Source organism: Nicrophorus vespilloides, unplaced genomic scaffold (assembly GCF_001412225.1).
Source record: "Nicrophorus vespilloides isolate i.1.1-1 unplaced genomic scaffold, Nicve_v1.0, whole genome shotgun sequence".
Lineage (NCBI taxonomy): Eukaryota > Metazoa > Arthropoda > Insecta > Coleoptera > Silphidae > Nicrophorus > Nicrophorus vespilloides.
Window position 1 is genome coordinate 864,712 of NW_017096594.1, and position 14,266 is coordinate 878,977.

At 32.5% G+C, this 14,266-nt stretch overlaps 2 protein-coding genes across 2 annotated transcripts; both read right to left on the bottom strand.

Annotated features, from left to right (window-relative positions):
* Positions 1–4,885: 4,885 nt before the first annotated feature.
* LOC108557453 (polyserase-2-like) lies at positions 4,886–13,564 on the bottom strand. The gene is given in 20 exon segments (XM_017913960.1): positions 4,886–5,032; positions 5,099–5,498; positions 5,555–5,720; positions 5,786–5,839; positions 6,810–6,942; positions 6,998–7,397; positions 7,450–7,597; positions 7,668–7,694; positions 7,777–7,826; positions 8,849–8,985; positions 9,041–9,440; positions 9,493–9,704; positions 10,623–10,766; positions 10,824–11,145; positions 11,147–11,206; positions 11,257–11,422; positions 12,610–12,754; positions 12,821–13,220; positions 13,273–13,438; positions 13,494–13,564. Coding segments are annotated over 20 exon segments (3,723 nt in total). The 5' UTR covers positions 13,540–13,564.
* Positions 6,796–7,853, bottom strand: LOC108557471 (trypsin-7-like). Its single transcript, XM_017913991.1, has 4 exons — positions 7,668–7,853; positions 7,450–7,597; positions 6,998–7,397; positions 6,796–6,942 (listed from the first exon to the last, which is right to left on the bottom strand). Exons 1-4 carry the CDS (start codon positions 7,711–7,713, stop codon positions 6,796–6,798), a joined length of 741 nt encoding a protein of 246 aa, XP_017769480.1. The 5' UTR covers positions 7,714–7,853.
* Positions 13,565–14,266: the final 702 nt, after the last annotated feature.

Genomic DNA, 14,266 nt, shown 5'->3' on the forward strand with positions numbered 1-14,266 from the left:
ACGAAACAACGTGGGAAATCAATAAGAGATGATTTTTTTAAGAAGAGGGTTCCTCTTTCACGTATTCCTTACGAAGCAAAGAGTGACACATCCATTTATATAAAACGCTGAATTTTCAAATCACTTTTTTTATATCAGACCGCATGCATTCCAAGCATATTGAAAATATTGCCCATTATAAATTTATATAAAAATGTCAATGTGAAATTGTACAAAATGATAGCTTTAACGTTGAAAATAAATAATACAAAATTATTTTTTATTACAATAATTTTACAATCTTTTAGGTCATTATTTCATAAGGCTTTAGTGATATTTGTCTTAATATTAAGAAAACCAGAGGTCGGTAACCTTTTTGCAGTAAAGAACTATTTTTAAGATTTTCCTTAAAAAAAAAAGTCTAAATTTTTGTATGCATGAATTTTTGCTGTTCCATATAGCCAAATTTTCAAACTTGTTATAATAATTATATAATCGATATATTTTCGAGATGTTTTTAATATTATATGTATTTTCCATATTATTATTATTGATTATAGCCGTGAGTTAAATATAATTTTGTACTTGAATGGGATGAATTCATTGACTCTAAATATAGTAGCAATTAATGCGGTCTCGAGAGTTGTGTATTTGCGTGTCCTAATTCTGTTATTGTTCACCTAAATATTTTACTTCAGATCTGAAACAAGTAACGATGAAGATATTTTTTTTAATTTTTATAAAATATACATGCTTATTATTTATTTATGTAAATAAATTAATAACTTTATATTATCGGAATTTCTCAGACGCCTCGCAAGTAACGATATTAAGCGCTTATGTTATTTTTTTAAGTAAATTATTATATTTTATATTTGGCATTATTTAATTACATAACATTTACCTAAATTAAATATTATATATTCTTCAAATTTTATTTCTTCGTTTAGATTCTATAACTTTAGTTGCCACTTATTCTAAATCAAATAAACGTGAAATAAAATATTGAAAATACTAAATAATTAAATTAATGCCATATTTTGTATAAAATTAATATGTTATAAATCAATAAAATGCAAAAAAAATATATAATATTGTGTATGAAACAAACCTAACAAATTTAGTTTATTTCTTTCTTATAAAGGTTGTCCCAAATTAAAGCAAGATTTGAATTTGTTGCCATTTGTGCAGTAAAGTGTTGGCAACCCCAAAAAATAAACAATTTGACAGCTGAGAGGTTAGGGTATTGAGCATCAACAAGTGGATGCTGATTTTTCTAGCAAAATCATCCTAAACGATGAAGCACATTTTCACCTTGATCCGGAACCGGAGAACCCACATGTGATTGTTGAAAAACAAATGCATCCACAGCGTGTCACTGTTTGGTGCGGATTTTGGGCATCATTGGACCATACTTTTTTGAAAATGAGACTGGTCAAGCAGTTATTGGTATTGACTCGATATCGCAACCTGATAACACACTTCTTTCTGCCTCAGTTGGATGATATTGATATAGACGACATGTGGTTTCAACAAGATGGTGCCACATGTCATACAGCCCGTGAAACAATTCAATTACTGCAAGAGACATTTCCTAGTTATATACTCTCTCATTTCCGTGATCAGAATTGGCCCCCTAGATTTTGTGATTGAACACCATTAGATTTTTTTATGGGGTTATTTGAAGTCAAAGGTCAATGTCTACAATCCCACAACCACCCGTGCATTACAGGAGGAAATTAAACGCTGCATCAACGAAATTCAGCTACATTTATGCAAAATGGTCATGGAAAATTTCGATAAAAGAGTGCGTATGTGCCAGCAAAGCTGTGGAGGCCATTTGCCCGATGTGTTATTCCATAAATAACCCTATCCTATGTATTTTATGATTCAATAACAAAATCACAACCTGAAGACTAAAAACTGTGTTTTCTATTTATTTCAAATCTTGCGTTAATTTTGGGACACCCTTTACATGATATAAATAAACAAAATTAAGTTAAGAAATTATATAATATATTATTATAAAACTATGCAAATGATGATTTACTATTGTTAACAAATCGATTTAACTATAAACTATATTATTGTATATAATTTATATTTTGGTAAAAACGTAAACGCAAAATCATTATAATGGATGTAACTGGACGAAACGCAGCCAGTGATTCCATTCGATTCGAAACATTTCATTTGGGCGAATCCATTATTTTTTTTTTAATTCTCCTGAAACCATTTCCCCGTACATTATTAATTAAATATGCAATTATTTGCATAAAACATTTTGCAATGCTGCTGCATCCACTAATTAGCAGCGATGCATAATTGAAAATGTTGCAAGTTTGCATTTATTTCCTGCTACCCCGAAAATCCTGCAATTGATTTTAATACTGTCCAAAACGTAAATCTGTATCAAAATAATAAATGGAAACATTTACAAATATTAATATAAAATATATTAACTCATAGAAATGAAATAAACAAATGAATTCATTGATAATCAAAAAATGAAAGCGCTGCATTTGTTTGTGATTCATTGATATTGGATGATATGAAAAACTGTTTACAGATAATTGAATAATAAATAGAGATTATGTGTACAGATTTCATTGATTTTTTTTATATCAGATTTTATTACTTGATTAATTTTTCATGCTTAAATTAACAATAAATTTTAATTAATTAATAGAGTAAAGATAATAATAGTAAGATACATTAAAAAATCAGAATATAATATCTTCCCGGGAACGAAATCACGGGAAATTATCAGATTTTTTGCAAATATAATCATAATTTTAAAAATACCTTATCATAAAACTACTTAATGTTTGTTGATAAAAAAAAATAAAAAAAGAATCAATAATTGAGATAAGAAACACATGATTTTATTAAGTGAATTATAACTATTTCTTATCTATATTCTATACACAAAACAAATAAAATTATCTGTAAAAATCTAAAAATTTCTTTGATTATTCGTTTATATTTTTTTGTGTAATTTTATTCATAAACTGTTCATCAATGTGAACATTGAGTAAATTTAAGATCGCTGTTGACATTAGGTAGGTAATCTTTCCCGGTGGATAGTTACCATTATGATGATTTTGAGCCTGTGATCACTGCCACGTGGGTAGGACGACTTTACCATTCGGCCGAAGGTCCATATGCTGAACCTCGTTCATTTCACTGTCCATCTGTGGACGATGGCCCTATTACTGCAAGCACCGAGAGGACTCACAAAGGGCAAGGGCCTGGCTTGACCAGGATTTGAACCTGCTCCCACTACCTCGTGGGTAGGTCGACATAACCATTTGGCTATTAGTCGCACTGTATTATATAGAATAGTAAAATATTACTAAATAAATTTCATACTCTTTCTTATGTAAGACCTATGGTCAGTAGTTCTTGGCAATGTTTGTTATTTTACTATTATAAATAGTTTCTTGACAAAAACGTAATTATTCTTTTATAATGAATATTAAGGTAAATTGTCGAATAAATGAAATATAAAGTTGGAAGTACTTGAGATAATAAATATTGTGTTTAATATATCGTGAATTTGGGGTGTAGTTCAAGAGAAAAATATGTATCGAAATGAAATATGTATCGAACTTATGTTCGTCGCGTGGAAGATCTCCGATTCGAAAATAATGAAATCCAATAAATCCGAGTCTCATTTCTATTAAATTTGGTAGAATTGATAGGAATCGATAAACAATTCTCAAAAGTTGAGCTCTCAGAGTGCGAAAGCAGAACGAATAGAAGTAGTAGAGGTGGGTGAAATTTGCTGTTTTGGAATAAATCGGAAATTGATCTTAAGAATCAGGACACGCTTTTCCCGCGAACGCTTTCTCTCGTACTCATCCTCATCCTCGTCCCGATATCCTCATCCTGCCGTCAGGATTATACTTGACGCACGCTCGTATATTATGTTGTCGCGCGTCCTCCGAAAGTTTAGCGTGTTGCGGGGCGGTCGGAACGGGGGGGGGGGCGCTTGCTTGAAAAAGCACTGCTAATAACTTCGGGGCACGCAGTTATGAGACAACGGAACTTTCCGGACCGACGAAAGCGAATTAAAATCGTGCCTTGATATTTATATCTCAATTAGACAATTTAACGGACACAAAAAAAACAAACGGCGACAGAAAGAAACGATTATCATAATTGCCGTATCGTGCCATTAATTCCTTGCTCACAATGAAACTCATTATTTTAGTAAATAAATCAAGCTGACAATGAAATTAACGGATGAACCAATTAGTCTCTTTTGTAAAATATTTTATAAATAACATTGAATTGTTTTCATTTAATTGAGACGGAAATGAAATATTTTACAATATTATTTCAATGTACTGCATTATTTCCTGAATCAGTCAAATAAAAACATAGATGGAATGGGCTATTGACAATTCATATTTTATGTCGTTTAGTCGAGCGTTAGCATTACAGTTAATCGCGTTATACGAGAATTTTCCTCGTATAACACGGATAATACAAGTAGCATGTTTGGGATGACTTTAGTAATAATTTTTCACATTATAAGAACTAGCATTATACTAATATAATATATTTTTGAATTCTAATTAAGTTTTTTTGATCTCTTGTGAGCCCCCAACCTCATAGGCACTAAACACTGTGCTAGGCAATGCAGCCCTTACCGAAAAAAATACATATTAGTATTTGGAGATAGTCTTTCTATAATTGAAATAAGGATGTATTTGCTGATAAACCTTTTAACTCTCCGTTAGTTGCTCGGCTTCTGTGAGATGCCAGTAGGTATAAACAAACTATAAATTCTAAAACTGAGAAGTTAAGAGAATCGCTGAATTTAAAATAATAGAATTTCTTTTAAATTTTAGTATCTTTATTGTTTTCTTTAATCGTTAGTCATAATTCAAATCATCATTTAGATTCCGGCATTTTCGGTGATGTAGTCACGCATGTTTGGAACGCTGGAGTAAACTCCTGGGCTGGTTGGACGGGCGCATCCGTATCCCCAGGAGACAACACCAACGAGTTGTCCATTGACGACGAGTGGGCCACCAGAATCACCCTAGAAACAAAGGAAACAAAAATAAATAACTAAACTCTAAACTGTCAAATACAAGAAATGACATACTTGGCAGGCGTCCTTGCCACCTCCGTTAACTCCGGCGCAGATCATGCGGTCGGTGATGGCGCTGTCTCCGTATGCCTTCTTGCATTCCTCCTGGGAGATGATTCCAACGTGGACGGCTTGAAGTTGGGAAGGAGAGCCGCCACCTTCGGTAAGGGCACCCCATCCGGAAACAACGGAGTCAGAGCCAGCTGGGACTTCTTGGTTCAATCTTGGCAAACCGACTGGTTGAGCACCAGCTCCAAAGTCCAATGGATCGGAAAGCTCCAAGACGGAGATATCGTAATCAATGTTGTAGCTGTCGAATTTAGGATTTTGGAAGACGGCCTTAACTTGGACAACTTGTCCACCGGATCCCCTGATGGAAGATCCAGCGCGGACGCTCAAGGAGGAAGCTGGGGATCTACAATTTACAGTTAATATCATGTATTATAAAAGCATTGAAATTTGAGTACTTACCCATTGGTGCAGTGAGCAGCGGTGACGGCGAAGTACTTGCTGACAATGGAAGCACCACAGATGTGGCTTCCGTAGTATTGAAGAGACAATTGGTATGGGAAATCTTCGATTACAACGGTTTCACCACCAACGATGCGACCATCCAAACGTGGGGTCATTGGAGATGCTATAAATTAAAAAAATATAAGTAAACTTAAAGTTCTATTTAATGAATGTAAAAAATTGACTTACCAGCTGCGAGAGCCACGAGGGCTGAAACTAAAGCCAACTTGAACATTTTGAGTCGGTTTGATTAGGTCCTCAGCTAGGAAGCGAATTTATACTAAACCTACTTCCTTATCATCCATGATTTTAATACAATTTTATCACGTATTTCTTTATTTTTAGAAAAAAAATTGCTAATTATAAATCTATAAAAAGAATATCTTATCTAAAAAATATTATTTTTAAATGTTCTTAATATATAGTTATAATATTAAAGTTATTTGAAATATATAATTGAAAATTTATTGATATAAATCGAGTAATTCTTAGTATAATAAAAATAGATACGATTATCGTTATAATATACCAAAAATAATCATTATTTATCCTATTGATCGTGATTAATTTATTTGTATCTATTATTAATAAGCAATGAAAGGACACACATTTATGTCTTTTTTTTATATATAAATGTATGAATAATTTTTTTTTTTTATAAGAATGTAGGTAATAAAGACGATATAAATATGTATGTATAATATTTATAGAACTATAATTCACAGATTATCAAAAGTCATTAAGAAATTAAGTTAAGCAAGTTAATAAAAATAATACATTTCATTGCCAAAATTTCAATGTATTTTAAATAAATAGTAATTTTTCGAATAGTTATAATCGATAACTTTTATATAATAATATAATTAAATAATGTTATAATTTATAAGTATTATAAGATAACTATATGTAAAGGGAATCATCGAATACTTTGATCTTTCAATTGGTACTCTTATCTAAAAGTATATAAATAAAAACTCATTTTTCAAATATTTTTTTATAGCATAAAATCTATATATAGCTTATTAAATATTTTAAATTTATTTATTTGCACAATTTTATTATTCCTTTTTAGGACTATCTATCGATGCCATAAATTTTTACTACTAATTTTTAATAAATTATTAATTATAATACAAAACGACATAGTATTTATTAATATTTTTTTTATAAATTTATATATGAAAGTTTCTTTTTATTATTCAGATTCCCGCACTATCAGTGATAAAATTGCGCAAATTTGGAACGCTGGAATAAACTCCAGGATAATTTGGACGGGCACAACCGTATCCCCAGGAAACAACACCAATGAGTTGTCCATCGACGACAAGTGGACCACCAGAATCACCCTAGAAACAATTAAATAAACCAACTTTGAAATGTCTAATGGGAGATATGACATACTTGGCAGGCATCCATGCCTCCGTTAGTATATCCAGCGCAGATCATGCGGTCGGTGATGGCCGCGCTACCATAAGCACTCTTGCATGTCGCCACGGAGATAATTCTAACGTGAACAGCTTGTAGTTGAGAAGGTGAGCCGCCACCTTCTGAAATGGCACCCCATCCAGAAACAATGCAGTCAGTGTCAACTGGGACTTGTTGGTTCAAGCTTGGCAATCCAACTGCTTGAACACCAGCTCCAAAGTTCAATGGCATGGAGAGCCTCAAGACAGAGATGTCGTAATCTATGTTTTCTTTGTTATAATTGGGGTTTTGAGTAATGGCGCTAACCTGGACAACTTGTCCTCCTGATCCCCTGTAGGTAGATCCAGCGCGTATGGTCAATGAGGAAGCTGTCAATCTAGAAATTTACATTCCATTACATGAATATTGGTTAAAATTCTGTTAATTACCCGTCGGTGCAGTGAGCAGCAGTAACTGCGAAGTTCTGGCTGATGATGGAAGCACCACATATGTGGCTTCCAAAGTATTGAAGAGACAATTGGTAGGGGTAATCTTCGATTTCAACGGCTTCACCACCAACAATCCGATCATCCAAAGCTGGGATAATAGCGGATGTTGTTAATACATCAGTATAATAGTAGATTTTAATCGTAAGAAATACACTTACCAGCAGCGAGAGCCAAGAAGGCTGAGACTAAAGCCAACTTGAACATTTTAAATCGATTTGATAAATTCTACCACCGGTAACCGATTTTATAGTGAAGCAAAGCGCTTACCAGGACCGGTGCTGCGTCCTGTATTGGGTAAAACATACTTGTGATTCCCCCTTATTACCATGCATAAAACATGTTTCATCATCTTTTAAAGTTTTTTTATTTTTTTCATGCGATATTTTGCGAAAATATAAAGAATCCCCATTTAATTGTGCCGTCCTTGTAGCTTATCACTCTTCATTTAAATAATTCACAATCATTTATGATTTTATTTTTACAGTAAAAATATATTCATATAATAATAATTTATTGGCCAGGCAGCAAATATACAAACAAACAAACAAATACATCCTATAAATAAATATAAATGATAACAATAAAACCAAGTAATAATAATTAGAAAAAGAAATTGGATTCTTTGGATTTAAATTTCACGGAGAGGGTAAGGTATCGGTTATTTGTATCTATTATTTATAAGCAATGAAAGGACACAAATTTATGTCTTTTTTATATATAAATTTATGAATATTTGTTTATAAGAATGTAGGTAATAAGGACGATATAAATATTTATGTATAATATTTATAGAACTATAATTCACAGATTATCAAAAATCATTAAGAAATTAAGTTAAGCAAGTTAATAAAAATAATACCAAATTGCCAAAATTTCAATATATACAAATATTGAATTTTTAAATAAATGGTAATTTTTCGAATAGTTATAATCGATAACTTTTAAATGATAATATAATTAAATAATATTATAATTTATAAGTATTATTAAAATTTTCTTTATTTTTAGAATAAAACAGGTTCTTAGATAACTATATATAAAGGGAATCATCGAATACTTTGATCTTTCAATTTGTATTCTTATCTAAAAGTATATAAATAATAACTCATTTTTTTAAATATTTTTTTATAGCATAAAATGTATATATACTTTATTAAATATTTTAAATTTATTTATTTGCACATTTTTATTGGTACTTTTTACTGTCAATCTATCGACGCCCTAAATATTTACTACTAATTTTTAATTAATTATTAATTATAATTCAAAACAAAATAGTATTTATTATTATTTTTTTATACATTTATATATGCAAGTTTTTTTTATTATTCAGATTCACGCATTATCAGTGATAAATTTGAGCAAATTTGGAACGCTGGCATAAACTCCAGGATAATTTGGACGGGCACAACCGTATCCCCAGGAAACAATACCAATGAGTTGTCCATCGGCGACAAGTGGACCACCAGAATCACCCTAGAAATAATTAAATAAACAAACTATGAAATGACAAATTGAAGATATGACATACTTGGCAGGCGTCCATGCCACCGTTGTTAACTCCAGCGCAGATCATGCGGTCGGTGATGGCGGCGCTACCATAATCACTCTTGCATGAAGCCACGGAGACAATTTTAACATGAACAGCTTGTAGTTGCAAGGGAGAGCTGCCACCTTCTGAAAGGGTACCCCATCCAGAAACAACGCAGTCAGTGCCAACTGGGACATGTTGGTTCAAGCTTGGCAATGCAACTGCTTGAACACCAGCTTCAAAGTTCAATGACATGGAGAGCGTCAAGAGAGATATGTCGTAATCTAAGTTTTCTTTCCTATAATTGGGGTTTTGATTAATTTTGCTAACCTGGACAACTTGTCCTCCTGATCCCCTGTAGGAAGATCCAGCGCGTATGCTAAGCGAGGAAGCTGACGATCTAGAAATTTACATTTTATTACATGAATACTTGTTACAATTCTGTTAATTACCCGTCAGTGCAGTGAGCAGCAGTAACAGCGTAGTTCTGGCTGATGATAGTAGCACCGCATATGTGGCTTCCGAAGTATTGAAGAGACAATTGGTAGGGGTAATCTTCGATTTCAACGGCTTCACCACCAACAATCCGATCATCCAAAGCTGGGATAACGTAAGAAATACACTTACCAGCAGCGAGAGCCAAGAAGGCTGAGACTAAAGCCAACTTGAACATTTTAAATCGATTTGATAAATTTTACCACCGGTAACCGATTTTATAGTGAAGCAAAGCGCTTACCAGGACCGGCGCTGCGTCCTGTATTGGGTAAAACATACTTGTGATTTCCCCTTATTACCATACATAAAACATGTTTCATCATCTTTTAAAGTTTTTTTATTTTTTTCATACGCTGTATTGCGAAAATGTAAAGTTTCCCCATTTAATTGTGCCATCCTTGTAGCTTATCATTCTTCATTTAAATAATTCACAATCATTTATGACTTTATTTTTACAGAAAAAATATATTCATATAATAATAATTTATTGGCCAGACAGAAAATATACAAACAAACAAACAAATACATCCTATAAATAAATATAAATGATAAGACCAAGTAATAATAATTCGAAAAAGAAATTGGATTCTTTGGATTTAAATTTCTCGGACAGGGTAAGGTATCGGTCAAGGAGAGGGACTATTTTGGTTTTGGAGTAAAGGAGATTATTAGGTGGATTGTGTAGAGGATTATTAGGATGTCTTATTTTGGTGAAGAAAGGAATGGCGGAACGTTCGGATACAGACAGGTTTTTTAGGATGGGATTTTGGCATTAGGAAAGTAGTGGGAAAGATTTGTAAATGGATGTTTGGCACTATATGCATATTTCGGAAAAAAACGGGATCTGGGTATAATGTTAGATTTGAGTTGCTCGGAATGGGAATTGAAGTTGAGTTTACGTTTAAGAAGGATTCCAAGGTATTAAATAAGTGGTGATGTGAAAATAGATTATCTAACGTAAAAATTGTATTTTAAATTAATACAGTTCATTTTCGTTGTTTATATTTTTTACTATTTATTCTTACTAGCTTTAATTTTTTGATCACATTTTCTATGAGTATTCTATATATTTTTTTATTTAAATTCAGATTCCTGCATTTTCTGTAATGTATTCACGCATATTTGGAACGCTGGAGTAGACACCTGGATAAGTGGGACGCCCACATTCGTTTCCCCAGGAAACGATACCAACAAGTTGTCCATCAACAACCAGTGGACCACCAGAATCACCCTGAAAATAAAGAACCATAAATAAAACTTAAATTTTTCAAACCCAAAAATAACATACTTGACAAGCGTCCTTGCCTCCTCCATTAACTGCAGCGCAAATCATGCGGTCGGTGATGGCAGCGCCACCGTAAGCTATTACGCAATCTTCGTGTGAAACAATGTCAACATGAACGGCTTGGAGTTGGATAGGAGAATTTCCACCTACGGTAAGGGTACCCCACCCAGTAACAACTGAGTCTGAACCAGCTGAGACTTCCTGGTTCAATTTTGGTAAATCTACAGGTTGAACTCCTGATCCAAAGTTGAATGGTTCAGACAGTTCCAAGACAGAGATGTCATAATCAACGGTGTAGTCATTATATTTTGGATTTTGATAGACGGCTTCCACCGGATCCCTTGACGGAAGATCCAGCGCGGACAGCCAATGTAGAAGCTGGAGATCTACAACTGACAATTTACACCAAGAAAAATTAATATATCAGTATAATTACCCATTAGTGCAGTGAGCTGCAGTCACAGCATAGTACTTGCTGATTATTGATGCACCACAGATGTGGCTACCATAGAATTGAAGTGACAATTGGTATGGATAGTCTTCGATTTCGACAGATTCACCTCCAACGATGCGACCATCCAAACGTGGGATTATTGGAGATGCTGTAAGTAATAATATAATTAAAGTTTTTTTTTAATGAATACGAAAGTATTCATACCAACTGCAATAGCCACAAGGGCTGAGACTAAAACCAGCTTGAACATTTTATCGATTTAATAATTTACCGGATTAGAAAGCGAATTTATAGATGTAACTTTCTTATCATTGATGATTTAAATACAATACTATCTGGTATTGCTTTATTTATAGAAAAAAATCTATTTATAAGTAAATAAAAGGATTCTAAAGTATGTTATATTTTTATCACTACTTATCTATAAATTGAAAATGTGTTACTAATTATGTATTTATTTGGAAATATTAACACTCAAAATAAAATATTTTTGTAAAATACATAATTGAAATTGGTTACATATTTAATAGTTTCCTGGTATTAAAATCAATTAATAAAATCAGATATGCTTATCGTTATATAAAAAAAGGGAATATTTCAAGTATATTTTGCAACATTTCAACTTGAAATGAAAACGTTTTAATTTAATTTATATACACTTACATATATTATAGATTTTGGCGTTTTTTCTTTTAATAATGAAATTTTCTATGAAATTGGTAAAATTTCCAACAATATAAATTTATATAGAAATAATTTCCAATATTGATAAACTGTAATATTTATTACAAAAATAAATTACCAAAAATTAAAATAACTTAATACCTTAATACAATTACTAAAATAAAATTCAAACGGCTATTGACCATAGGTCTTTCTACCCGTTATAAAATTATTATATTTGTTTTAATGGACAAGAAAATAAAGCATAATTTAATAAGTAACAACTTACGGATAAAAAAGATATAAATTGAATATTACGTTTTTCATTTTAATTATTATAAATTCGTATATAAAATACGACCAAACAAGAGCTAAAAATAATTGTAAACATATAATAAACCCAACAATAATACTACATATGGCAGCATCTTTGCAATAGATAAAAAAATACGTAAGTGTAGAGCGAAAAAAGTTTTTCACATTTGATTTATTTACTTTAATTTTAATATTGCTCATATAATATGATGGATGTTATATAAATTAGTATTGCTTTAGATAAAACGTTTATTAATAAATATGTTTGCAAGGAAAAATATTAATAATTGAATTTTTTTTTCAAGTTAAATTTTTATTGTTTTTCTTTTCAGGGTATAATATTGATTTTTATAATTTAGATGCCGGCTTTTTCGGTGATGTAGGCACGCATGTTTGGTACGCTGGAGTAAACTCCTGGACTGGCTGGACGAGCACATCCGTATCCCCAAGAGACGACACCAACGAGTTGTCCATCGACGACGAGTGGGCCACCAGAATCACCCTAGAAATAAAGAAAACAAAAGTAAATAACTAAATTCTAAACTGTCAAACACAAGAAATGGCATACTTGGCAGGCGTCCTTGCCACCTCCGTTAACTCCGGCGCAGATCATGCGGTCGGTGATGGCGCTGTCTCCGTAAGACTTCTTGCATTCCTTCTGGGAGATGATTCCAACGTGGACGGCTTGAAGTTGAGAAGGAGAACCACCGCCTTCGGAAAGGGCACCCCATCCGGAAACAACGGAGTCAGAGCCAGCTGGGACTTCTTGGTTCAATCTTGGCAAACCGACTGGTTGAACACAAGCACCAAAGTCCAATAGATCGGAAAGCTCCAAGACAGAGATATCGTAATCGATGTTGCGGTTGTCGAATTGGGGATTTTGGAAGATATTCCTAACTTGGACAACTTGTCCACCAGATCCCTTGATGGAAGATCCAGCGCGGACGGTCAAAGAGGAAGCTGGGGATCTACAATTTACAGTTAATATCATGTATTAACTAAGCGTTGAAATTTGAGTACCCATTGGTACAGTGAGCAGCGGTGACGGCGAAGTTCTTGCTGATGATGGAAGCACCGCAGATGTGGCTTCCGTAGTATTGAAGAGACAATTGGTATGGGAAATCTTCGATTACGACGGTTTCACCACCAACGATGCGACCATCCAAGCGTGGAGGCATCGGGGATGCTACAAATGAAATAATTGTAAGTAAACTTATGGAGAATGTAAATTATATACTTACCAGCTGCGAGAGCCACAAGGGCTGATACTAAAGTTAACTTGAACATTTTGAATCGGTATGATTTGTTGTTTAACTATGGACCGAATTTATAGTAATTCCTTATCATTCATGATTTAAATACAATAATATCAGGTATTATTTTTAGAAAGACATCTTACTATATATATTTATAAATAAAATCACTTTCGTTGAATATTGTGATGATCATCTCGTTCATACTCTAATCTATTTTTTTTTTATTATTAAAAAATATTTATAGATAAACTAAATATAGATGATAAATCATAAACAGATAAAATATTTCATTAGACAAATTAACTATTAAAATTAACGAGAAACATCTTTACTTATATAATATATAATAATACTAATTAAATTAATAATACCTTTTTTATGTCGTGTAATTTTATTTACAATCTGTTCATCATTGTGAACATTGAGTAAATTTAAGATCGCGGTTGACATTACATGAATAATTTTTCCCGGTGAATATTTACCGTTATGATGATTTGATTTTTTAATTTGTTGCTTTGCTGTTGTCTTGTAGGTTAACTTCTGTTCCTTTGACTATGAATATGCTATCTTTAACACTGTTTTTGTCCATCAACTTAGCTGAAGGTCCGTATGCTGAACCTTATTCATTTGACTATCCATCTGTGATGAACGATGTCCATATTGCTGCAAGCGTGGGTAGGGCGACTTAACCATTTGGCTATATTTATCAAATTTTTATTATTATTCGTGAGCTTACAGTTTTGTAGTAAAGAAGAACT

Bases quoted from the DNA above. Each gene is read 5' to 3' on its own strand.
- LOC108557471 (XM_017913991.1), bottom strand. From the start codon at position 7,713: ATGTTCAAGTTGGCTTTAGTCTCAGCCTTCTTGGCTCTCGCTGCTG. The intron at 7,598-7,667 runs GTAAGTGTATTT...CTATTATCCCAG, and splicing joins CTTCTTGGCTCTCGCTGCTG to CTTTGGATGATCGGATTGTT. The intron at 6,943-6,997 runs GTATGTCATATC...AATTGTTTCTAG, and splicing joins GAGGCATGGATGCCTGCCAA to GGTGATTCTGGTGGTCCACT.